Source organism: Staurois parvus, unplaced genomic scaffold, assembly GCF_062004578.1.
Source record: "Staurois parvus isolate SC_StPar_1 unplaced genomic scaffold, SC_StPar_1.0 ptg000187l, whole genome shotgun sequence".
In the NCBI taxonomy this organism is placed as follows: Eukaryota; Metazoa; Chordata; class Amphibia; order Anura; family Ranidae; genus Staurois; species Staurois parvus.
Window position 1 is genome coordinate 6,456,195 of NW_028317983.1, and position 27,491 is coordinate 6,483,685.

General features: G+C 42.5%; 2 protein-coding genes and 1 long non-coding RNA gene across 3 annotated transcripts in view; 2 read left to right on the top strand and 1 right to left on the bottom strand.

Moving 5' to 3' along the window:
- ANXA13 (annexin A13) overlaps window positions 1–20,828 on the top strand; it is a 48,074-nt gene extending 27,246 nt beyond the window's left edge. The window contains exons 8-11 of the mRNA XM_089677529.1: window positions 1,607–1,708; window positions 4,017–4,092; window positions 13,264–13,376; window positions 20,424–20,828. Of these exons, the coding sequence (XP_089533655.1) occupies window positions 1,607–1,708; window positions 4,017–4,092; window positions 13,264–13,376; window positions 20,424–20,543 (411 nt within the window). The 3' untranslated portion in view covers window positions 20,544–20,828. The remainder of the gene's footprint in view (window positions 1–1,606; window positions 1,709–4,016; window positions 4,093–13,263; window positions 13,377–20,423) is intronic.
- Window positions 1–27,352, bottom strand: LOC149462047 (uncharacterized). The gene is made up of 4 exons (XR_016312727.1): window positions 27,063–27,352; window positions 25,925–26,127; window positions 25,675–25,750; window positions 1–160 (listed from the first exon to the last, which is right to left on the bottom strand). It is a non-coding gene; the product is annotated as an uncharacterized LOC149462047 (long non-coding RNA).
- The window catches only part of KLHL38 (kelch like family member 38), a 23,434-nt gene continuing 18,696 nt past the window's right edge, over window positions 22,754–27,491 (top strand). Inside the window, exon 1 of the mRNA XM_089677528.1 lies at window positions 22,754–22,971. The gene's annotated coding sequence lies outside the window, so the exon portion shown is untranslated. The remainder of the gene's footprint in view (window positions 22,972–27,491) is intronic.

Genomic DNA, 27,491 nt, shown 5'->3' on the forward strand with positions numbered 1-27,491 from the left:
CGTAGTCAAAACAGAAGCCAGGGTCTGGATGCCAGTGCAGGTTATCAGACGAGCCAGAGTCAGGAAACCAGAAGACAGTCAGGAGCCAAAAATCAGGAACTGGAATCAGAAGAGAAGTCAGCCAGACCGAGTTGTGCACAGGAATACAGGCAGGAACCCACTGGAGATAATAGACCAAGGGTAAGGAGGAAGTAAGCGAAGCTACTAAAATAGCAAAAGGGGCTGGAAGTGGGCTGGACTAATGAGGCAGGTCATGGTAATCAGGTTAGTCACTGTGGAGACAACGGGTAGCTGGTAATTAACCACGAAACAACCATTAATTAGCACTGAAAGGAAAGAGCTGCTCGTTAAGTAGCAGGAGCCCAGCCCTGACAAAGTCACAGTGCAGGGGTTAGAAGTATGTGACACAGAGTTCAGAGGTCAGCAGTAGGAAACACAAAGTGCAAGGGTCAAGAGTAAGTAATGCAGAATGCAGAGGTCAGTGGTATGTAACACAGAGTGCAGGGATTAGAAGTATGTGAGAGAGTTTAGAGTTCAGCAGTAACTAATTAAAAATTCTGGGGTCAATAGTAAATAACACAGAGGTCAGTAGTAAGTAATGTGATCTACCTGTTGCATGACCACAATTGACCAGCAGATTGGATCAGTTGCCTACCCCTGCCCTTTAGTATTTTCCCTCACTTGCTAATAAGTTCAGATGCACGTTGCAAGTCGTTAAATAAATCTATGAAAAGGAAAAATGCTGCAAGTATTTAAAATACTTGATTTTTCTATGCTTTTACCTGTAAAATATTAAGTTGGTGACAGGATATCTTTACATATTCACCGTGTTGCCATTTTCTAGATCTATAGGTCTCCCTCTGTTATAAACACAAACATATGTTCAGAGCTGGTGGTAGAAACCACGAGGCCCCATACAGCCATCCTGACAGGGCCCCCCGAAAAAAACAAAAAAACAAAACACAGTTTACTATGCTTCAGTTATGAATGAACACAGTGAGTGATTGGTACTGATCACTCATTGTGTTATTTCAGGAACAGAAGGGGCTGGTAAATGTGACATATTTACTGGACCCTCCCCCCACTCTCTATCCTGAAGGATCCTATTGTGTGCTTGCAGCTGCTGGTGGGTAGGAAAGGAGGGGGGCATGAGCAGCAGGGGGAAATGTATGGTTCACAAGGAAGGTGATGGGTGTGGTGGGGGCAATTACTGTAACCGATCCCCTTGTATGGCTCTCTCTGCAGCAGCTGAAAGCTAGTTGGAAGGAGAGGAGAGGAAGCCGGCTTTCAGCTGCTGCAGAGAGAGTCATACAGGGGATCAGATCCCCTGTTCCTCCCTGCCCACATCTGATTCACCCAGCTGTCTGGGCCCCCCGCTGGCCTGGGCCCCTTACAGGAGGACTGGTGGTACCCCCTTATCCACGGCCCTGCATATGTTATTATAGGCAGACAGCAGAAAAAGAAACACAGCCGGGCTTTAGTTTATTGTGCACTAAATTTTCTTGGAAACATAATAATGTGAATTTCCTAGGATGTAATAAAATCAGACCAACAGAAATAGGATGTGTTTATTATCTCTCTGTTAACGTCTTATTTGTTTTATTAGGCTGGACAGGACAGATGGGGTACTGATGAATCAGAGTTCAATGTTATCTTGGCAACCAGGAACTACATGCAGCTTAGAGCCATATTTAAAGCATATGAGATTGTAAGTATGGAGTAAGAACGGGTTAACCACCTGTCCTCCCATTGTATGGTAGACTGTACGTTCTAACAAACGGGCTCGGCTTTATATTCTTTGCTTCTCTGGGAAAAATAGTTTGCAATGAAAATGATAATTTCACTATCAGTAGATATGTTATTTCAGGTACTTATATAGCGCCATCAATTTACACAGCGCTTTACATATATATTGTACATTCACATCAGTCCCTAACCCTCAAGGGGCGTACAGTCTAAGGTCCCTAACTTACATTTATACATACACATACTAGGGACAATTTAGACAGGAGCCAATTCACCTACCACCATGTCTTTGGAGTTATATCCTTACCCCTGCTGTAAAGTAATTTTCTGCAGGTTTTGTGTTGATGTAAAAGAGTTCTTTATGTTATCCAGAATATTACAGCTCCTGATTTTCATCCTACTTTAGGCTCCATGTACACTGCAGCTGATAAACGCACGTTTAGGAGCTGTTCTGCGTTTTTTTTTCAGCAGCCCCTGAACTCTCCCTAATGTTTTCCTATGTGTCCATGTACACATTGTCGTTTACAGTCATTTACAGGCAGTTGAGTTTGCAGTCGTTTTTTTGAACGCACCAAACTTGCGTTCGGGTGTAGATTTTATTAGGGTTTCAAAGTCCAATTGCTAGTAAATGGCTAACCGCGTTTATAAGCGTTTGCGTTTGGAAATTTTTTTTTACTCTTCCATTACCAGATGCTGCCCAGAGCCTTTTTTCATCATGAAAAATACATGCAAAGCGTTTTCCGGTTCTCAAATGGACCTGGTACACCATACTTTGAAGTTTCACATGAAAGAAAATATGTTAGACACTGCTGCAATAATTTCTGAAATGAGCTGGAACACATCCAAACACCACAATCTCAACACATACTGCTCTCTCTGCTTCTGCTCTCTGTATTTCTCTCAAAATGTCTGAAATAGTTAATTTGTTTACTGTTTTTCAGTGCATTCTGGGAATTTTGGAAGGTTTCCTTTAAAACTGCTTATAAACGCAAAATGCTCATAAATGCGCATAACCGCGGTATGAAAGTGCGGCTAAACAGACTTTTTTTAGCTACGTTTTCCAGCAGTCAGTTTCTATCGTTCAGAAGTGTCCCGTGTACATGGAGCCTTAGTCAGGATGGTAAGACAGACAGACAGACTCTGCCGGATCAGCAGGAACCAGCTGCGTTTTGCAATCCATGTATGGGCAGGATGGTTGTACTGAAGTCGCACTATCGATCGACATCAGTACAACCAGCCTTTGAGGGTTTTTTTTTTTTGTGTGCATTCACTGATCACCAACAGTGATCAGTGTATTCTGATGGCTGGGAAACCTCCCACTTTCAGAATACAACACCGTTGCGGGAGGAACTCCATCATAGGGACACAATCACTGTTGAAGGGGGAATTGGGCGATCTTCTTTCCTTCAATCCGTGGTTCCATTTTTATAAGAATTTCTGAAGGACCCTCTGCACACTGGTATATACCCTTTCAAGCAAACTATGCAACAAATAGGGATATTTGGTTCACACATATTGCAATACATGTTTAAGCTGGCCAACTGCGTCAAAGTAATCCCTCTATGGCCAGTCCTACTCTGCCCTGCCAACGCAAGTGCTATTGTGGACACAATGCTAGCATAGGGGAAAAGACACAATGGGGAGAGCTACAAGGTTCAGGTCTGGCTACCGACCCAACAATACAACAAACAAGAGATCCCTGTGCTCAAATCCATACAGCTAGTGCATGCATTTATCCATCAGGTGCTAAAGGGGTGCAACCACATTAACTCTAGAAATTCTGAAGGACCAGTGTGCAGAGGGTCCTTCAGAATTTCTAGAGTTAATGTGGTTACACCCCTTTAGCACCTGATGGATAAATGCATGCACTAGCTGTATGGATTTGAGCACAGGGATCTCTTGTTTGTTCCATTTTTATAAGGTCTCCTTTAAAACTGCTTCTAAACGCAAACGCTCATAAACGCGGTATGCAAACGCGGCTAAACAGACGTTTTTTAACCTACGCTTTCCAGCAGTCAGTTTCCATCGTTCAGAAGTGTCCCGTGTACATGGAGCCTTAGACACAGTTCTGTAAGTCTTAGACAACCTCGCTGGAGTCATGTCTCCAACCCCCAACCATTTGATAAATCACATAACACAACACTCATGTCTAGAGAGGGTTAGAAGTACAAGTAGAAATCTGCATGGCGCCTTGGGAAAGGAAAGTGTTAGCTTTTTCCAATAGTTACAGGGTCACTTTAAATAACTTTGTGGTCCTTTTTTCCTTCTAGCTGCATGGCAAAAAACTTGAAGATGTGATTAAAAGTGAAACATCGGGAAATCTGAAATCAGCTTATCTGACAATAGGTAAGTTCTGTAGACAAAACTCACTTAACTGTTCTTATACAGTATTTGGTAAATTAATGTGTAGAGTGCGTAGTAGAAATGGAAAGACATGCATTGCTCCCTGGGAAATCTTTACAAATAACCTTCTGCAAAGCAGAAAAGGCTTCTTGGTAAGTGCTTTTTTTACATGGCAAGCCTATCAGCAGAGGCGTCCCTAGGGTTGGTGTCACCCGGTGCGGTAACAAGTGGTGTCACCCCTCCAGAGAGGAAGGAGCGGCGCCAGTGTAGGGGTAAAATTAGTATCCCAACCCGTGAAGATATGTATCTCCTGAAGCTCTGTGCTAAAGTCGGAGATTGGTGATCGGCTTCTTCAGCTTGAAACCTGCACATGCGCAGTTGTTTCAGGGGATACATATCTTCACGTGTCCAAGATACTCATTTTACCGCTACATCGGGGGCAGCTGTCACTGTGCCGGGAATCTGGGATCACCCCAATAACTGGCCAGGACCTTCACAGAGCCCAGAAGCTCTGCTGGCATCCTGCTCCTGCACTTCCTGTGATGATGTCACCCGGTGCGCCCCCCTAGGGACACAATTGCCTATTAGTAAATGTTGCCTCAAGGTGACCATTCATGGAGCGAATTTCAACCTGTTCCTAAAGACCTGGACGAAATTTACTCTATGGGTGGCCCTGTCCACACCTATCCACTCGGCATCCTTCGACTGAAAAATTGAAGGAGCTGGGCAGAGAATTGTTGGCCGAACAGCATCTGTATCCAAACAGATGCAGTCACTGTATAGGTATTTTGACAGTCTGTGGTGCTGTCATAATACAATAGCCACAGTGGGAGATTTGTCTGTCCATGCTGTTTAACGTGAATTTGTTCATCCCGCTTATACACATACACTATATTCAAAAAAATCAACCAATAAAGCCCAAGCACAATCACTCCTATAATTCCACTCGTGAATATACTGTATGTATACTTTATGTACCCAAGTGTTCCCACAAGTTAAATAAGTCAAAAATAAACCTGTAAACTCCTAGTAAAATGACGGCTCGCACAATTCCTGTAGGACTGGCTCCACCCTACATGTTTCGCCAATCACATGTCTTCCTCAGGGGTTGAACATACGCTATTTTTGACATACAAAAAGTGTGTATGGCCAGCTCAATTTTGTGGTTGTGTAAATAAGGGCATTTCCCCAGCATCCTTTTTACTTGTGGATAGACTAATGTGCTCACCATATGTGCAGTGGTGAGTTCATTTTTCCCTTCTACTGAAAGTATCCTTGGCACTATTTGACTTTGAGCACACAGTTCTATCTGCCCAAGACCCAATATCTGTAAGTGCTAACTGTTCCTATCACCCCTGCCCTTTCTTAAGCTTTTGACACAATAGCCATCTCACTAGCAACAGAGAGCCAGAAAAAACAACTTACCTGTTTCTATGGCTTTGCTCCCCCACCAGCCAGATTGGTGAAGCTTCACTCCTATGTTGGCTGAAGTTCTGCAAAGTCTACCAGTGAGAGAGTGATGCCATACAATCAGGTGAATTTTTTGTTTTGCTCTTTCTGATCCTGCTCTCACTGGTAGCAACATCTTGTAGTGTGTCATAGACCTTACCAGGGGCGGACTGACAAATCATGGGGCCCCTGGGCAATAGGGGATCATGGGGCCCCTGTGTCCTTGCCCAAACTCAAAAAGGCCTATGAAAAAGGTACCAGGGGCATCTCATGGGGCCCCCTACTGACCCCGGGCCCTTTGGGCAGTGCCCGAGTTTCCAAATGGTCAGTCCACCTCTGGATCTTACTCTTTTTAACTGAACTCTTCACTCTTTCTATCATTTCTCACTGTTCCCATCAGGTCTCTTTCCTGCCATGTGGGCCATCACTCTTCCTATTTACCCTTGTATCTCTTCCCACTGGCTTTCAATGCTTCCATCAGCTTCATGAACTTTTTGGTCAGCCATAGTGCTACCAGTTATCTTCTCCTATTCCATTCTAGTGTCTCTAGGCTTTTTGCCTGCCACCAGTTACTCCCCTCTATCCCTTTCTGGTGTATCTCATCTTCCTGCCCTATTGTTAGCTATTGTGCAAATAGTTATGCTCTTCTACCTTTTCTTTTTCTCAATGCTCCCAACTGCCAACCATTCCTTTCAGCCCTCGCTGCTTCTATCAATACTCTTCCATTAGCCATTGTCTTTATATATTTGTCTCAATAGCCTTCACTCTGTGACTCAGTTGAAACACTCAGAGGAGGGATTCCCAACACTCTTTGCGCATTAGGCCTCTTTGCACTTGGATTCATGTTTCAAACCAAATTATATTCTCTCATAAATTGGTCTGAAATCTTTTCAAGGTAGTTACTTCTGTTGAAAATTAGGATCCCTTATAAATAAAGATATTTAGGATTTCATTATCAAATAACATTGTAGCATCTAGCTCGGTGTGAATCCCACTGGTAACAGGAACATGGGAGGATGTGGTCATTAGATTGGAATGGAGCTTTCTCTTTCATTACCATCAGCGTTGGCTACTTGCCCCATTAAAGGGACCTTTCATTGGAGAAATACATGGGTTGCCTTTGCTGGTATCCTTTTGAAAATGCCAGCTGCTTGGATGTCATGTTGCTCTTCTGACCAGAATACTTTATCAGACCCAGATCAGAAAGTCTGCCCAACAGGGACATAGATGCAAATAAAGGGCTCTAACCTTTCCCTACTCCACAACAAAATGCAACGTTTTGGCTGGAGTTGGGTTTTAATACTCAAGAAGAAGAAGCACTAAGGCTAGGTTCACACCAATGCAGGTTGTGTTTGAGTCGATTCTGCATTGCATTTTGTGTTTTTGCACTTGCATTTTTTGCGCGTTTTGCTTGTTTTTCTTGTTGCTAAGCAGATTTAAAATGCAAAATTCAAAACGTGAAAAAAAGCACATCAAAAACGCAATACATGCTTTTCTGCAGCATTTCCATTGAAGTCTATAGAACCAAAAACACAACTTTTTGCGTTCAAAAAAAGTCCCTGACCCTTTCCAAAAAAACGCACAGGGGGAAAACGCACAGATGTGATTATGTCTCATAGAAAATCATGACTGTATTGCATTTCTGCAAACGCTGCAGAAAACACTTAGGTGTGAACCTAGGGCAGTGGTGTATTCAGGTTTTGTGCTGCCCTAGGCAACACAAAAATCAGACACCCCACCCGCGGAGAGAGCCTGAAGCCGACCAACACCCCCAACCCCCCTGAAGAGAGCCTGACATTGACCAACAACACCCCTGCCTCCCCACCCTAGAGAGCATTCCACTAACACACACACACCCTGCCTTACTGGCGAGGGAGAGAAAGACACTCACCTTCACAGCTCTTGACATCCCTGGGAACGAGAGTTGGGCTCTGTCTCTCTCAGATCCTACCTGGTCCCCGTGCCGCATGTGTTACTTCTTCTGTCCCTTCTTCTGGGGAACGGTGCTGCCCCCCTGAAAAATGCCGCCCTAGGAAAACGCCTTGTTTGCCTTGTGGTATATACGCCCCTGACCTAGGGTAAGGGGGGGATTTACTAAAACTGGAGCACTCAAAATCTGGTGCCATTGTGCATGGTAGCCAACCAGCTTCTAACTTCAGCTTATTCAGTTAAAGGATAAGTTCACCTTTGGGAACAAGTTACATGTTCCACCCAGAGTTCTGTAAATGAGTGCCTACAAGTCCCAGCAGCCTTAGCGGCTGTGGGTTTGTAGTTTTCAGTGGTGCTGTGGAGCCCCATGGTAGTTCATTGAAGCTTGCTGTCAGAATATCTGCTTGATCATACATCCCATACGGCAAGCAGATATTCTGACTGGTCTGCAGGAGACCTGCATAGCACCAGCAAAAAAAAATGTGCATTTTTTATTTTTGTCCAAAATTTGAACTTGTCCTTTATGCTTTCACAATGAAACCAGGAAGCTAACTCGTTTCTACACAGAGTTGCACCAGATTTTGCACGCTCCAGTTTTAGTAGATAACCCCCTAAGCATCAATGGGCTTCGGTACAAAGTGCACTGACATGTGAGTCATATACAGACATTACATGTCTCAGGAATTCAGTTTTTTGGGAACGGATTTGTTAATATGTCAGCACAGTCTCACGCATCTCTTGCCCCCTTCCTGACCGAGCGGCTTCTCTGGAAATTCCCGGAGGAATTCCACTTATGTCTGACTCCAAGTAAATGTGATTATCCCGTTAACAGAGAATAAAAATAATCCATGCTCGTGATGACATGCTTAGGGCTGCAGAATTCACAGCATCAGTGGCTGATATGGGGCCTGGTGATGGAAGTTGGCCTATTAGGGGGCTCTTGAGGCAAATTAATTAAATAAATAAATCTGTGGTCACGTGAAGGTACCGTATCATTAAGGACGGCAGAGGATGCTGTTGACACTAACCCATTACCCAGTGTGACATTTCCATTCAAAAGGGCAGCTTACGTCAGATATACAGGAGGAGACTTCAGAATCATTGCCACTGGTCACAGATCCCTTTGCAGTCTATGCAGTAAGGAGAATCTGTTAAGCTGTCTTAGTAGTGTAGATTTAATGCACACACAACTTCTAGTCATCTCGGTCAGCACTAAAACTAACTCTGTATGTCTAATGAAGTCTTCCTGAAAATTGACGAGATAGGTGTTTGTAGTTCTGCACAAAAAAAAAAATCCAGAGTTTAAAAATGTTTGTATCAGGAACCCTGGTCAGGAGACTATTTGCATGGAGTTTGCATGTTCTCCCTGTGTTTGCATTGGTTTCCTCCCCAGGGGCGTATTTACCACAAGGCACTTGCCTAGGGCGGCATTTTTCAGGGGGGCAGCAGCATTTTTTAAGGGGGTAGCGCTGGCCCCCTGAAAGAAGGGACGGAAGAAGGGACACACTCAGCATGGGGACCAGGTGGGATCTGAGAGAGGCTGCGGGCTGCTTAATGGTGTATGCAGAGCCTGACTCTTGTTTCCGGGGATGTCTGGAGCTGTGAAGTGTGAAGTGAGCAGGGGCGGACTGACAATTCATGGGGCTCCCGGGCAATAGGGGATCATGGGGCCCCTGTGTCCTTGCCCAAACTCAAAAAAGCCTATGAAAAAGGTACCAGGGGCATCTCATGGGGCCCCCTACTGACCCAGGGCCCTCGGGCAGTGCCCGAGTTTCCAAATGGTCAGTCCGCCCCTGGAAGTGAGTGTCTTCTCTCTCGCCGAGGTGGGGGTGGGGGGTTGTCATTGTATGGGGGGCGGTGGTAGTGGAGGTGGGGGGGGCTGGGTTGTTGTTGGTCAATATAAGGCTCTCTTTGTGGGGGTGGGAGATGTTGGTCGGTGTCAGGGTCTCTCCATGATGGGGGGGGGAGGGGTGCCGATTTGTGTGTTGCCTAAGGCAGCACAAAACCTAAATACACCACTGTTCCTCCCATGCTCCAAAGGCATTGTGGCTGCCATCTATATTGGCCCTAGCACAGCCTCAACTTTTGTACCTTGAAAAAAATTTTTAGGCCTCAGTGAAGCCCAGTAAAATTGGTCCATCAGGGACCATTGGGAAAATGAGCCTTACATTGGTGGTGATAATTGGGAAGAATGCCCTCCTTACAGTATTGGCCACAATGATATTCTTGCATTCATACCGCTAGCTCTACCAAGTTATTTTTGTTGCCGAAAGAATGTTCGTTGACGAAATTAACACTATTTTAGTCGACTAAAATACAACTAAAACTAAAATGGCATCTTAGTCAAAAGCATATGACTAAAACTAAATTGACTTTTGACGTCAAAATTAACATTGGTTATACACTCACTTTATTAGGTCCACCTTGCTAGTGTCAAGAAAATCTCCCCCACACCGTTACATAACCACCAGCCTGAACCATTGATACAAGGCAGGATGGATCCATGCTTTCATGTTTCCGACAAATTCTGACCCTACCATCTGAATGTCACAGCATCCAGTCTGCCCATTCTCCTCTGACCTCATCAACAATGTATTTATGTCCACACAACTGCCGCTCACTGCATATTTTTTCTTTTTCAGACCATTCTCTGTAAACCCTAGAGATGGTTGTGTGTGAAAATCCCAGTAGATCAGCAGTTTTTTAAATACTCAGACCAGCCCTTCTGGCACCAACAACCATGCCATGTTCAAAGTCACTTAAATCCCCTTTCTTCGCCATTCTGAACTTCAGAAGGAGGTCTTCACCACATCTACATGCCTATAGTTGCTGCCATGTGATTGGCTGATTAGAAATTTTTGTTACTGAGCAATTGGACAGGTGTACCTAATAAAGTGGCTGGTGAGTGTATGTCACAACAAGTTAACGTGGGCAGCAAAGTGGAGGTAAAAAAAGGTCAGTTTGTGTGTTAACCACCCCCTGACCACCCATCTACAAAACAAGGTCAGTTCACACTGCTGTGATCGCAACGCTTTACTACGGTGTGGTAAATTTAACTCGGCATATCATGTCAGGCTTGGGGCTAGTGAAAAGACTGTATTGAAATGAATGGCACTGTGCCATAACCACGTGCCAACCACTGGTATTGAAATGCAAAATCCCCCTTGGGATCAGAAAAAAAAACAGGCATTCAGGAGGTGGCAAACCGCTGCTCAATCGCCTCTATAGAGTGATTTACCACAGATTGCTTTTCAATGGGGCAGTAAACTTGCCACACCTGTGAACAAGGCCTAAGGCTAGGTCCACACCTCTGCAATTTGTGTTTGATCCGTTTCTGCTGTGCTCTTTACGCTGCATTTTTTATGCTTTTTTTTCAACTTATTGCTGGGCAGAATAAAACACAAAACGCAAATTGCATCAAAAACATGTCAAAAACGCATCAAAACCGCACTAAATGCTTTTCTGCAGCGTCTCCATTGAAGTCTATAGAACCAAAAACGCAATGTTTTGCGTTTAAAAAAGACCCTGACCCTTTCCAAGAAACGCACCGGGTAAAAACATGGAGATGTGACCCTGTCCCATAGGAAATCATGTTAAATGGACTGTACTGCACTTCTGCAAAATGCAGCAGAAAATGCTTAGGTGTGAACCTAGATTTAGGGCCAGTTCACACAACAAAAATGCACTACATATACATTCCGGATATGTTTTTGCTTACAGTTCACATCGCACCCCATTCCGGTGCAGTTTTGATGCAGTTTGCTATGTTCCAGCATGGCTCTGTGCAGAAAAAATGCAGCATATTCTACTTTTTTTTTCTGCACTGGAAACTGACTGCACTAGTGTGAACTAGGGCCATTGGAATACATGGAAAACACTGTGCATGCATTTTTGATGCAGAAAAAAAGCATACTGGACTGCATCCAGTGTGCACTATCCCTTACCCTAGGTTCACACCTAAGCATTTTCTGCAGTGTTTTGCAGAAATGCAGTACAGTCCATTTAACATGATTTCCTATGGGACATGTTTACACATGTGCTGTAGCAAGCGTACACCCAGAGATGGATGCGGTTCAACCATTTTGGCTTCAACCTTCATCTTGGCAAAGGGTCAACCATCTTGACAAACATATTTCCCCCTCATTCTCCCCCCTTCCTCTCTGTTCATACACATTGACATATGGCCTGTGTGTTAGGAGTATCACAGGCCGGCCAGGGCACAGCAGGAAGCCCCAGAGCTATAAAACATTTTTGAACTGAAGCGCCTGGTTGCCTGAGCTGTGCAATCTAGCGCATTGTAAAAGATAATGCAAGCCTTTCCAGGAGTTCAAAGACATTCCAGAGGAGCACGAACCAGATAACACTTTTAAAATCCATTTTTCCCCTATGTCTCATATCTTGGAATATGAGAGACTTACATAAAAACCAGGCATATCTTCAGATTGGCCACAAGGAGACAAACAGTTTGATAGGTCACTCTCCTTGGCTGGAATACACAGGAAAGCAGAAATGTAGCTCTCTTGAACCATTAAGTGTATAATTTTATATCTAATCATTCCTCAGATGTGTCTGCATAATAATCTACCCGCGGGTGGAAGGTCACTTGTGCATAGGGAAAGTTATGAGCCAAAATCTGAACTATAAGAGTTTTTGGCTCTAGTTTAGGCCTACGCCCAGACCTTCCCTCCCTAAACGGGGCATTGGTCCTTGACTTCAGAGACACCCCCTGCTAGGGAACTACAAAATGGGCTGTCAGGCCTAAGAGAAGGAAGTTGAAGAATTCTCCCTTTTAACATCAGAACCAACCTGGGAGACGTGCCCTTTTGCTTTGAAACTTGATCTGCAAACCCAAGGCTGATTGGCAAGTACTTTAACCCTTTAACCTCCTGTTACCTCTTTGCTGTGCTGTTGTTCTATGTGTATTTATATATATATTGGTTACCTTTTTTCTGTAAATATTTTTATTGCACCCTTTTGACCTTTTAGTAATAAATCTTTCCTTCTGAAAGTGTTGAACTGTTTCTATAGCTCTTTATTGCAATTTACGAATTCCTGCCTCTAAAAGAGTGCTACTGTGTTTGTTTAACCCTCTGTATAACCTGTCTGTGGTGACAGTGCTATACAGACGATTATCTCAACCATTATAGTGTTATAGTTGATATCGCCGAGTTTCCTCTTTCTCTGTACAAAAAGGAGGTGGTGGCAGTGTGAAGGGTTAATTGCGTAATTAACCTAACCCAGTAACAATTGCACCCAGGCTGCTGGTACATCGATTGGGGTCCAATTAGCTGGAAAATCGTTGTGCAGGGTGCAGCTGGGCGTGGCATTGTTACGCATGTGACATCGCGGTTTCAAATTGGCTCGTCCTTCGGTCACGAGTTTGGTGAGAAGGTCAGGGGTCTGACGCCGCATTCGTCACATGTACGTTTTCACCCAGTGCATTTTTTGGAAAGGGTCAGGGACTTTTTTTATTGCAAAAAGTTGCGTTTTTGGTTCTATAGTCTTCAGTGGAAACACTGCAGAAAAGCAGGTATTGCGAGTTTGCTGCGTGTTTGCCACGTTTTTGATGCGTTTTGCATTTTAAATCTCCCTAGCAACAAGAAAAATTTTAAAAATGAAAAAAAAACCGCAAAGTGCAGCAAAAATTCTTATGCAAAAACGCAACACAAAACCCAATTCAGAAATGGCTCAAACACAACCTGCATAGGTGTGAACCTAGTCTTAGGGTACATCTGTTTCTGCGGGGCAAAGAACTGACATGTTAATGAACCAGCCATGTATGCGATCTCTTTGCAGTACAATGCACTAAAGATTGTCAAGCCTACTTTGCCAAGAAACTCTACAAAGCCATGAAGGGGGCCGGGACTGATGAGGCAGCACTGATCCGAATTCTGGTCACCAGGGCAGAGGTAAGTGTCCATATATTATAATACATAGGACAGCGACAATATTCATAATGCAACAAGATCTTTACAATACTGAGCAAATTGTCAACTCTGAGGCCATGCAGGTTAATAATTATCTTTGAAAGGGAACCGATTCTGCAATGCTTAGTGTATTGAGTCAGATGGATTAATAACATTAGCTCTTAAATAAAAATAAATTCTCTTGTGCTGCCAGTAACCCCCTTGAGGATAAGAGTTGCAGCAAGCAGCCAACAGCATTCCCACCAGTGTTAAATCAAAAATAAACTAAAATATGATGCTGTGCTACTCAAAAAAATACACAGAGCGCTTGAATCAATAATTATTCATAGTGACAGATAAATAATCACATAAACATAATAAACCTATAGTGATAAAAATAATACAACCAATAAAAATGGCATAAAGTAACTGACCAATAATAGTCAAAACCTTTTTTTTGCATAAAAAATAAATTAAATCAGCAACACAGTGAAATGATCAAACTGACTGCAAAGTGCTTCATAGTGACAAATTGTTTAAATGTATAGTTACATAGTTAGTCTGGCTGAAAAAAGACAAAAGTCCATCCAGTTCAGCCATTTAAAAAACATTATAATCCTATACCCACAGTTGATCCAGAGGAAGGCAAAAAAAACAGCAAAGCATGATCCAATTTGCTCCTGCAGGGAAACAAATTCCTTCCTGATCCCCTGAGAGGCAATCGGATATTCCCTGGATCAACTTTACCTATAAATGTTATATCCAGTTATATTCTGTGTATCCAAGAAAGAATCCAGGACTTTTTTAAAGCAATCCACTGAGCTGGCCAGAACCAACTCTTGAGGCAGTCTATTCCACATTTTCACAGCTCTTACTGTGAAGAAACCTTTCCGTGTTTGGAGATTACATTTCTTTTCCTCCAGATGTAAAGAGTGCCCCCTTGTCCTCTGTGATGACCTCAGGGTGAATAGCTCTACACCGAGCTCACTATATGAACCACTGATGTATTTATACATGGAGATCATATCCCCCCTTATGTATTATACATGGTGATCATATCCCCCTTATGTATTATACATGGAGATCATATCCCCCCCTTATGTATTATACATGGAGATCATATCCCCCCCTTATGTATTATACATGGTGATCATATCCCCCCTTATGTATTATACATGGAGATCATATCCCCCTTATGTATTATACATGGAGATCATATCCCCCTTATGTATTATACATGGAGATCATATCCCCCTTATGTATTATACATGGTGATCATATCCCCCTTATGTATTATACATGGAGATCATATCCCCCCTTATGTATTATACATGGAGATCATATCCCCCTTATGTATTATACATGGAGATCATATCCCCCTTATGTATTATACATGGAGATCATATCCCCCTTATGTATTATACATGGAGATCATATCCCCCTTATGTATTATACATGGAGATCATATCCCCCTTATGTATTATACATGGAGATCATATCCCCCCTTATGTATTATACATGGAGATCATATCCCCCCCCTATGTATTATACATGGAGATCATATCCCCCCTTATGTATTATACATGGAGATCATATCCCCCCTTATATATTATACATGGAGATCATATCCCCCCTTATGTATTATACATGGAGATCATATCCCCCCCCTATGTATTATACATGGAGATCATATCCCCCCTTATGTATTATACATGGAGATCATATCCCCCCCCTATGTATTATACATGGAGATCATATCCCCCTTATGTATTATACATGGAGATCATATCCCCCCTTATGTATTATACATGGAGATCATATCCCCCTTATGTATTATACATGGAGATCATATCCCCCCCTTATGTATTATACATGGAGATCATATCCCCCCTTATGTATTATACATGGAGATCATATCCCCCCTTATGTATTATACATGGAGATCATATCCCCCCTTATGTATTATACATGGAGATCATACCCCCCTTATGTATTATACATGGAGATCATATCCCCCCTTATGTATTATACATGGAGATCATATCCCCCCTTATGTATTATACATGGAGATCATATCCCCCCTTATGTATTATACATGGAGATCATATCCCCCTTATGTATTATACATGGAGATCATATCCCCCCTTATGTATTATACATGGAGATCATATCCCCCCTTATGTATTATACATGGAGATCATATCCCCTCTTATGTATTATACATGGTGATCATATCCCCCTTATGTATTATACATGGTGATCATACCCCCCTTATGTATTATACATGGAGATCATATCCCCCCTTATGTATTATACATGGAGATCATATCCCCCCTTATGTATTATACATGGTGATCATACCCCCCCTTAATCTCCTCTTCTCAAGAGAGAATACATGCAGTTCCTCTAATCTTTCCTCATAGCTGAGCTCCTCCATGCCTTGTATCAGTTTGGTTGCCCTTCTCTGTACTTTCTCCAGTTCCCCAATGTTCTTTTTGCAAATTATAGTTAAATGTGCCATAAAAATTAAACCCTCAAAGTGAAATCACATTAATGGTAAAAAGTCCCAATATGTGCAACATCAGAATCTTCAATAATCTGTGACCCCTGAGGAAGTCACGTGATCCGTGTTTACTTTTAAGTTGTTTTTGTTAATAGGTTATTTTTTAAGTAGCGCAGCATCATATATTATTTTATTTTTGATTTAACATTAGCTCTTACCCTTGTTTTCCCCTTAATGTTTCTTGCATCACCGAGGCAATGTCTCATGCTGCAGGCCAATGTACTTTTATTGCTGCCCCTCATGCCCTCCCACCCAAGAGGAGAGTGTTTTGGAAGTTAGGAAATACCACCTAGACAAGTGAATGGCTTTGAAACACATGCTGGAAAGCATTTGAATCCAGTTAGAAAAAATGTCTCTATGATTGGCTGTATGTGTTTTATAAACCAGCGGAGGCGCAGTTGGTCCAGATGCAGTTGCCCCCCCCCCCCCCCAGAGTTCTAATACATTTATTTTCTGAATTTGTGGTCTACAAGCATACCTCGGTTTACGAACGCCTCGGTTAACGTAATTTTCAGTTTACGAATGAAAATCCATTGAAAATAATGCCTCGGTTCACAATTTTTTTTCGCAATACGAACGGATTAATTGGTTTTCAATGTATTTACAATTTTTCTTTACTTTTTTCTGACCTTCAGAATAGATTAATTGGTTTTCAATGCATTTATGAATACATTTTTAATCATGTCCCTGTACAGTATTTATGGCTTTAAAGTGCACTTTATAAAGAGTTTTGAACAGATAAGACTTTTATTTTACTTTTTTCTGACCTCTGGAATGAATTATTTGGTTTTCAATGCATTCCTATGGGAAAGCGCGTTTTGGTTTATGAATTTTTCGCAATACGAAAAGATCCGCAGAAAGCATTAAATTTGTAAACCGTGATACGCCTGTAAGTGATACAAGAGGACACGGTTATAGAAGGTTATGCCATTGATACATTTCTTGAGAGAACACAAGAGGGCACTAGGAGAACGATTTTTTAACTTACAGGACTTGAGCGTGGATTAAAGGATAAGTACATTTTCAGATGAAGTCTCTACGACTTAATGTACCCCACTCTCCGCAGATACATACTTACCTTTATCCTGTGGAAACAGACACAGCAGTCAGTGTTTGTATACTGCATTTTGATAAAATCTTCTGGCCATGATTATTATTTATTTTATTATTATTATACAGTATTTATAAAGCGCCAATAGTTCGCTCAGCGATATGCAATCATTCCCTGTAGGCTTCTATAGGGCTGTATTTACCTTGACTCACCTCTCCCAAGAGAAAACATAATCATTTTTCAAGTAAGGGGCATGTGTGTACACTCCCTCTGCATCCCACAATTCAGGGCTTGGGGTTTGAGTGACCTATCACCAGTGATGTTACATACGGGTGTACCTAGTCCAGATCCTTACATTTATTGTCTTTGGGAAGACTCCCTCCTTATCGGTAGCTAAAAAGATCATTCGGACGATTTTTACAAACTGTCCGTAAATGTACGGACAGTTGGCAACCCTGGATCATTGGTGTTAGTGGTTACTCATCTAAGAGGCAGAAGTTACTCATTGCTCAAGGAACCCCTAATAACCCCTGAAGGAACCTAAGGGTTCTACATAACCCTGGCTGAGAGAGGCTGGCCAAGTCCTATGCAGATTCTGATTCATAAAATTTGTAATTGCAGAGATATTTTAAGGGGCTCCAGCAGCAGATTAGTAGGGCAAAGGTGTTGGGTGAAGGACTTCAATCACAGAATAACATTTTCTTTTGTTTGAAACAAAAGGTTGATCAGTAAATTTTTTATTATAATCCATTTAAAAAGAATGTAAGACCAGTACTAAAAACATGCTTCTTTGGATATCCAGAGTCATGTTTTTTAGATATCCAAAGGACCATGTCTTTTAGATATCCAGGAGATCGTATTTTTTTAATATCCAGAGGAGCATGTTTTTAGCATATCCATAAGAACGTGTTTTTAGGATATCTAGAGGAGCCTGATTTTTGGATACCCAGAAGGTCATGTTTTTTATATCCCTAGGACTGTGTTTTTTTGGTTATCCAGAAGAATGTGTTTTTTGAATATCCAGAGGAGCAGGTTTTTAGGGTATCTAGAGGACATTTTTTTATATATATCCGGAGAACTGTGTTTTTTTGGATATCCAGAGGGCAGTAGTTTTTTGGATAGAAGGATCCAGAAGAGTATGATTTTTTTGGCTACCCAGAAAAGCATATTTTTGTGTAGTGCCCCTCTAGTTAGCCAGAAAGAGCTAAGTAGTTTTTTTTAGGCAGAGACTGACTAGCAGCCTGGGTATGAGTCAGCCTGGGTGTGAGTCTGCCAGGTCACTTTGGGTCAGGGTTCTGCATATCAGTTCCCTGATACCTCCCCCTGCTCTAGAGACTTGAGAAGTTTCTAGAAGGCAGTGGGTGGGGGGTGAAGAGGGGCTACTCTGCATGCCTGAGGCAGCTGCTTGAAGAGGAGCCCTCCACTGTTCCATCATCTACTAAGAGGGACAGCCTTAGTATCAGGGAAGGAGCCAGCCCAGCAGAAGGCCACAAGGCAGCCACCAACCCATAAAGCTATCAGGAAGGACAGTGGGAGTCACCTTACACCCCCTTTGGAGAGGGTAGAAAGGTGGATAACCCAACTAGCTCCTCAGCTAGGACTGTTTAATCTCTGGCAGTGAACCAAATGCGATATCTCCTGCGCTCCAGGACCCAGACCAGTGGTGAGTAGATGGAATCAAACTCCAAAAAGGAAGGAACCACTGGAATAGACAAGGTCGTGCAGCTCCACACCAAGGCTGGGGAAGCCCAAACAGAACTGTGAAGAAGAACAACAAAAAGAAGCGCACCAACCTTGCGCATTACCTCAGTAACCAAAATTTATTTAGTAAAAGAATGGTACTCACAAACAGCGAATAAAAACAGGCATGTAAGTCCTCAAAGGGACTTTAAAGGCAAGATGCCAATGCGAATACCATCATGGAGGAAGCCACTCAGTACAGCTGACGTGTTTCGAAGGACATGCCTTCTTCCTCAGAGCTGACTGGACTGAGAGTGTGTGTTCCCATTTATGCCTCCAGACTGAAATAAGGCCCTCCCCAATGGGTTGGGCTGTCCTGGGCAGGGAGGAGGGGCCCGGGTGTCAACAAAATGCAATAAGTAATCATCAAGGTTTACATAGAACCATATAGATAATAGACATAAAAGATAGGATAGAAATACAATGTATATACATATATGGAATCAAATAATGCTAAAAAATGCTAAAAAATTCATTCATTAATAAATGCAGCTTGTAAATGCATGAATAGAAGTTAAAAAGTTTAAAAAATTAACTAATTAATCTGTTAATAAAAAATTATTATATTGTTATTATTATTGTCATTGCACTGACGGTCAAAATGCATACAATAAATATAGAAAAAGAGAGGAACTCACACAGTTAAATGAACCATTCATGGCCAATGATTTCAGGATTGTTCCCAGGCCACCTTGTGGGAACAATCCTGAAATCATTGGCCATGAATGGCTCCTTAATAAACTCACAAAAACAAGCCTAAGGACTAGAGACTGTCTCCGTGTGCAAGTGTGGAGGAAGATGTGTGTTGCATGGCTGTGCAGGACTGTAGGGGGACCCAAAACTCACAAACTCCTAAGGGGGTATATGTGGATATCCAGAAGAGTGTGTTTTTGGACATCCAGAAGAGCATGCTTCTGCTTTTGTGTTTTTTAATGGATTACAATATAGGATTTTGTTTTATATTCAAGCAGTGTTGCGATTTCAAGCTTAATAACATGGAGGAGGACACAGATTGTGCATCCTGGATCTGTTGCCAGTAAAAGCCTATGAGAGGATCATCTGATTTGGACAACTAGCTATTCCTTTAATGGGGCAATATTTTCGGCCCTTTTAATTTATTACCAACAAGGGTAATATACAGTATAAGGTAGTATACCAACTAGGGTAGAACAGGAGATTGACATAAACACTTTTTAAAAAGTGTTTTTTCATAGACTTTAACAATACCCTTTGTAGCTTTATAGCTGTCACCTAGAGCAATATTCCACCCACACTTTGAATTGTCTCCCAGTTTCAAGCAAAGAAAAACCTGAGATTGCAATGGAAATCAATAGATTGTCAAAAGGATTTTTGAATTTCCCTTTCTGGTTTCAATCATTGGGTTACTGTAACACTGCACAATAGTTAAAACCATGGATTCCTAATTGTTATCTTTAAAATCTGAAGAGTTCTGAAAAATTTGATCAATACATTTTCAAATTGCTAGTATATGGATCAGGTCTGACCTGGCTAAAAATGACAGACTGGGTATAAAGGTAAAATATCCCATGAAAATAAACAACTGTGTCATAAGATGCATCATTTGTAGACAAACACACTTCAAAGATCTCTGTGCTTCGTGGAAACAATGACACTGTCCTTTCTTCAAGTTCTAGCAATCTCCAGTTCTTACAATAATTCTTTTATTCCCCTTCAGATTGATCTCGAGACCATCAAACAAAAATACTTTGAGTTGTACAAGAAGAGCTTAGCGGATGCTATTAAATCAGACACATCTGGAGATTTCTGCAGAGTTTTGATAGCTCTGCTACATTAAAGAGAAACCAGAAGCTGCAGAAGTTGTTCCTTCAGAATTTGTTCCTTCAGAGTACAGAGATGGTGCACGTTCATGATATGTGTTGATAGAACCCTTGGTACATGTTTATGATATGTGTTGATAGAACCCATGGCAAATGTTTATGATACTGTATGTGTTGGTAGAACCCATGGTTTAGGATAGGTGTTGATAGAACCCATGTTCACTACAAACCTTTTACTCAAAAGGTAAAACCGGAACATTTAACTACTATGTTTTTGAATCAAATAAAGGTTTTGAACAATTTTGGTGCTGGTTTTTTTTTACAGTTTATTGCATTATTTTTGACTATATAAAAAGTAAAGCCAAACAATATAACAAGCTGTGGACCTTTCGCGTAGAAGGTACTCTGGGTGTACTTTGTACATCCTGATTTACCTCCTTCACTGTAGCCAATATACCCGGCCAAATCACCAGAACAGTAGGGTCCTGTTCACTGTTGCTGCAGCACAGACAGTGGATCCTGTGTAAATGAAGGCTGCAAACAATGTTTTTAGGCTTCATTGCAAAGTGTCTTGTAACAAAAAAAGTTTTGCCTTTTGTTATACTTAAAGTGTTGAAGTTCAGGTTATAAATTAAAGTTTAGGTTGAAGGTTTAGTGTTAGAGGTGCTTTGGAAATTAATTTAGAGGAGCTTTAGCACTTGACCTGGATCAAGTATACAGGTTATACCCTCTGATCTCACTAAGCCATGGTGGCTCCCCTTGTTCCTTTGAGTGCATTTTTATTTTTTATTTTAAATTGTAAATCCAATCAAAACATATTTTACATTTGAATAGAGTGGGGAAAGGTTAGAAGTATTTATTTTTACTGCTATCCAGAGCTCCATTACAGAGATATCCCCACATTCCTCATGGTGACAAGGGTGAGCATGTTGGCTAGGTGCAGTGTTGAGAGGTAGGCAGAAAACACACAGGGGTTTATTTACTAAAGCAGCAGAGTGCAAAATCAGACTCACTTCTACATAGAAACCAATCAGCTGCCAGGTTTTATTGCCAAAGCTTAATTGAACAGGCTGAGGTCAGAAGCTGATTGGTTTCTATGCAGAAGGGAGACTGATTTTGCACTGTCCAGCTTTAGTAAATAAACTCCACAGAGTCCAGGTTTGGCAGTAGCAATATATTGTAAAAAAGTTCAGCAAAACACTCAGGCCCAGCAGAGAAGCACACAGGACCAGGCCACTTACCACTGTGGTGCAGTAGAACAGCCATTTGAAGAATGGAAGATGCCGACCGCATCTGCTAGGAGGAGCGGAATGTGGCCTGGCCAGTCCAAACCCAAAAGAGAAGGCTTCCTAGAAGCGGTAGATGTTGTCCCTGCATTGTCTCTACTCCTCAGAAAAATTTCCCTGTCTCCAAGCACTGTCCCTGCCAGATGGGGAACCTTCCCCTATGCTAGCCACTTGCATAAAGTGCGCCAAGCCGGATAGCCAGAATCTTAACCTCTTGGTGCCGGCCGCTCACAAATATGTGGCCTCCCGGCATCGGGCCTTGACGCCGAGCGGCTGCACACTTGTGTGCAATTAAGGAAAACATATGTGCTGAGAGCGTGTGCCCTGCACGCTCCCAGCACACATGTCCGGTACTCAAGGAAAGGTCCCGATCTCCTCTTTCGAGCGGGACCTTTCCTGATCATGTGAACACCGTGACAGCGTGTCATGGCGATCATATGACCCTAAACTCTGCCCTGCCTCCCAGCTTCTGAAACCCTTAAAGGACCGGGAGGCACCAAGGGGTTAAATAGACTCTTTCTGACCCAAGATGGCTGCCAGAGTCACATGGGACGCCTACAATCAATCAGATAGCAGCCTCCTTGTAATCGAGGAAATCATAGCAGAACCAAGTTCCACCGACTTCCTCCCCCAACTGCATTGCCGTTGAGCACCAGAATACAGACTGCACCTGCCAACAAGAAGAACCTTCTATGAAGAAGCCCTGAAGAGCAGTAAAAACCCAAAAGGGGTTCCTTCCCCACTTTAGATTTAAATCTAAAAAGAGATGATTCTGAACCCACCGCTCTTTGTGTCACATAAACAATGCTCCGTGTTTACTGATTTCTCCTGTTGGAGTCATTAAAGGACAGGGAGATCAAGATGTTTCTCTAGTGAGGCCAAATCCCCATCTTTATAAACACTTGCTGGAAAAACAAGGCCCCAGAGCCGGGCTTACCACACCGCCAAGGGCCAGTCACATGGGACAACACTGAGAATAACACGGGCACATGGCTAATATTAGTATCAGCTCGCCTGTCAAGCTGTTACACAGAACGTTTAGGAGCTGAATTCAGAGTAAACACAGTTACTGGAAGACAAGTGCAGAGGCGTGATCATGGCGTCAGCAGCACCGAAGAGCAGAAGCCGATGAGACTACAAGGAGGAAGCATTTATCAAGGTACTTCATGTCTCTGTTGCATAGTTATATGGGTGTATTTGTGCAGCAATGTCTGTCTCTGTGTTATGTTCCCATTTAAAATGGACTTCGTGCATAAAAACTTCAAAGGCTACAAAGGCAAACTATAATGTGTTTCCATAACAAATTGTGTTCGATTTTTACATGCTTGCTGTACTATATTTACATATATAGATTATAGGTTGCATGGAACTTGATGCTATCAATCTTTGCAAACTATTGCTGAGATAAAATCTAGCAGGCGAATTGTTTTTAGTCAGCCAGATCTGACTGGTAGACTTTCCCTGAGAAGAAAGAACATTAAAGCTGGTCATATACCAGTAGAATTTCGTTCAAAAATTTGTGTTCAAAATATTTAATTGATTTCCTAATTATAAGGCCCCGTTCACACTTAAGTCCTCATGCACATGGGACGTTTTTACAGCAGCTGTTTTGGCTTTTGACATTTTTTTCTACAGCCAGTAAATCCCCCAGCATGTTATCCTATGTGTCCATGAACACATAGACTGGAATCAATGTTTTTGGCTGGGACGTTTTTTGACTGGAAAAAAAAAACAGGACTAGTGGGTTTCTAGAAGCGTTTTTTAGCTGTAAAAACGCTCTAATGCCTATAAATGTGGTAAAACACCATAAACCAGTATTTTTGGATTTTTTTGACCAAAGAATTTTTTTTTGTAGAAAACAACACTAAAAAATGCAAACATGGGAAAATGCTGCTAAACGCGGCAAAATGCCGTTAAACGCTAATGCAGAAAAGCTAAAAAAAGTTTTTAACATAAATTTACACAGCCAAAGTTACCAGCATTATCAAAATGCCCAGTGTGCATGGAGCCTGATAAGTCCCCGTTCATCAGTGTTTTTCAGTTCGAAGTTCAACTCTCAACAAGTAAATTTCTATTATTTCCAATGGCCCTTGTTCACACTCGAGCGTTCTGTCGCCTGTAGCAAAATGTCTTTCGCTCAAAAAAAGTACTTGCTCTACTTTTCAGGCAGATCCAGGGGCGGACTGACCATTTGGAAACTCGGGCACTGCCCGAGGGCCCGGGGTCAGTAGGGGGCCCCATGAGATGCCCCTGGTACCTTTTTCATAGGCTTTTTTGAGTTTGGGCAAGGACACAGGGGCCCCATGATCCCCTATTGCCCGGGGGCCCGATGAGTTGTCAGTCCGCCCCTGGGCAGATCTGAGCATTTTGTCCCCATCTACTTGAATGGGAAACTCCTGAACAGTGGGAATGAATGTTTTTTTCAGGCGTTTTCAGCTCAAACATGAGCTATTTCAATTTCTACTGGCCACAGCAAAAATGCCTAAATGAAAAACACCTGACAAAACGCCGATAATAGTTACAAATCTGCTAAAAAAAACTCTCATAGAAGCCTAAAGAAAATCTTGAAAAACTGCCTGAAAAATGTTCAGCTCAGTGTGAATGGAGCCTTAATGGGATCAAATCAACAATCAAAAAGTATAGAAACTGAAGGAGAAAAATGAAAAACATTTCTTGAATAAGCATTGTTTGGCCATCTTAAAGCGGAAAGAAACAGAACATGTTTAATGAGTACATTTGGATGCCCCATGTACAAATATACGAAGGTTGAGGTTGTTGAGATTATTTCAGTGAACAGAATTTATTCACACAGGTGGTCACCCCCATGCAGAGGCCATAGTGAAAAGTGTTGGGGTTGGAAGTGCAAGGTGGTATAGTCTGTGCAGCAGACATTTCGATAAATCTGAATCTTTTAATATGGTGAATGGCTCCCTTTCTTACTTAAGGACTGGAGTGTTGGCCAGAGCAATTTGTTTACTTTTTTACTGCCACTGCCAGGAAGCCCCTAGAAAGTGAATGGGCACACATCAGCTGTGCAGACTCACCCACACACATGGGCCCAGAAGCAAAGCTTTCTGTGATGCTTAATTGAATAGTTCCTTCTCACACTGGTGGTAAGTGAAGTGGTATGTTGTTCTGGCACCTTACGTTGGTGCCAGAACAACATATTCAAAGAGGTGCTTGGAACTTTTAGACTTGAATGTTCAATCATATGAAGCAAACTTACAACCAGCTAAATAGCTCCGGTGAGGTATCTCCCAAACAGCAAGGCTTCCCTTGATGGTCCACCCAACAGTAGCTCAAACCACACAGAAACACAGAAAGAAGCACCATGCCAAAACCAGATATAAGAATCCAGGATAATTTGAATTGTTGGTAAAAAAAAGTCATATAAAACAACCAACATGTTTTGTTGGCAACAGCACTCAATCTTCATCAGGACTTAATACCGGATAAAACTTGGATGGGCTCTGAGAGCACAATGACGTCTCAGATCTAAATTAGAACTATTATTGAACTATCTACATGGAGGAACAACTTGACAACAATGGATTGCTGCTCAGCAACTGCCGTCAAGTTGTTCCTCCACGTGGAGCGTTCAGATTTTTGGTCTGAAACTCCTTTCTGTATTTCTATGGTTTGACCTTATCTTGGTGGTCAGTGAGATGTTGCTTACCATTGGTGGTCAGTGGAGATGGGTCCTCTTAGTTTTGGAAAAGGATCCCCTTATATTAGTGGTCATTGGGTGAGTCAGTCAGAGAAGAGTGCCATTACAGTAGCGATCAGTGGCAATACGATTCTTTTTCTATTCTACTTTCCCTCTGGGCTGCTGAAAACATATCTATGTAATGTATTTACTTACAGTGCTGCAGGATATATAACAAAACTGTTCTCTGGACACAGCAGGTTCTAGACAGCACCCATATTAGTGATGCCTCCTGAATAAAAAAAAAAAAAAACAGGCAATTCTAAAAATTTGTAGCTAAATATGTGGTGCAAAGTTCCATATGCAGTCAATTTTAATGAGACCCCATCTGGTCTCTAAAGATATAAAAGTGTTAGTTCTCTGAAGGCAAAGTATATTCACCACTCCCTTGGTCCATGTCTCCTACCTTTCCTCCATTCCCGCTCTGCAGCCTCCGTAAGCCTCTTTAGCAGTCAACACTCCGTGGAGTCCTCTACCACATGCTGTTTTTCTATTCTCTGACCCCCAACATCACTTTATATACAATGATAGAGGGTCAGAGGAAAGAACGATGGTTAGCAGTGTATAACAGGCACCGTCCGGTTTGACTCCACTGCATGTGTTTTCTTTCTGTGAAAAGAGTTAAAAATAAGGCTAATGAGGGACAAACTTGTGGTACAAGAACAGGACCAGGAGAGTTGAAAGGAGATATTTAAAGCCCAATGCATTTTTAAAAACCAACAAAACCTCCCTTAATTATTGTCTCCAACACTTTTCATCCAAATTTTGACCATATCTCCCAGTTTTAGCCAAGAACTCTAAATTTTGCTCTTTCTTATCACACATATGATATGAACAGGATCCCAACCTCTGAACCTATAATTAAAGTCGCCAATGACACCAGCTTTTGCTGCCTGATGTGTCACTGCTGAGGAGTGCCTTGTCACAGCAACAATGACACTGTAATGCACAATGGGGGCTCTCTCATATATAACTATGGGGAGCTACAGATGTGTTCACCATGACGGAATACAGTTTTCAAGAAACAACAAACTAAAATTCCCAGCTCACTTACCAACCAGCCTGCAACAAACCTGATTAACCCTGTCTAACAGTTCAAGCTAAAGCGAGGTTAGTTTGCACACATTTGCAAATATATGAGTAAGCTGCAGAGGCTATGTCGCACCACTCCAGTGTACTGCAGTCCTAACTCTATACCAGGGGAGGACTGACAACTCATGGGGCCCCCGGGCAATAGGGGATCATGGGGCCCCTGTGTCCTTGCCCAAACTCAAAAAAGCCTATGAAAGAGGTACCAGGGGCATCTCATGGGGCCCCCTACTGACCCCGGGCCCTCGGGCAGTGCCCGAGTTTCCAAATGATCAGTCCACCCCTGCTCTATACATTTTAGAGTCTCCAAAGTTGCAGCACATATATAATATATGGATACATTGTGAGAAGGTATGCCTGGAGGGAGTCCACCCCTCCTAAAAGGAATAGGGGTGGTTGCCATTTGCTTTTACTGTTTACACATACAGCTTTACTTGAAAGGAGATGTCACGTACCTGGATAGTGAGCCTGACGTGAAGAGGCAGGCTTCCCGTACAACTCCGGCTCAAGGACCGCTGATGGTGAGACAGCGGTCGCAGGGGCACGGTGGGGTATGAGTGCCTGGGATCAGTCCGGTAAGAGCAGGTGGGCTGATGAGTTGCAGGCAAGAAGCAGGATGCAGAGGTAGCCGTGCGGGATGGATGGATACTGGAGCACAGCGTGCTGAGGATGCAGGGTCAGACGAGCCGGGTTCAATATTGGCGAGGCAGATCAGGCTTATAGCGGCAGGACGAAGAGTAGTCGAGTCACATGCCAGGTTCAGTAACAGAAGTTTAATCAGACAGGAGCAGGCAGAAGAGTAATTCAAGGACAAGCCAGAGGTCAGGGCAGGAGGCAATCAAGCAGAAGTCAGGAACAGCTGGTTTGGTAACAGGAGTCAATCA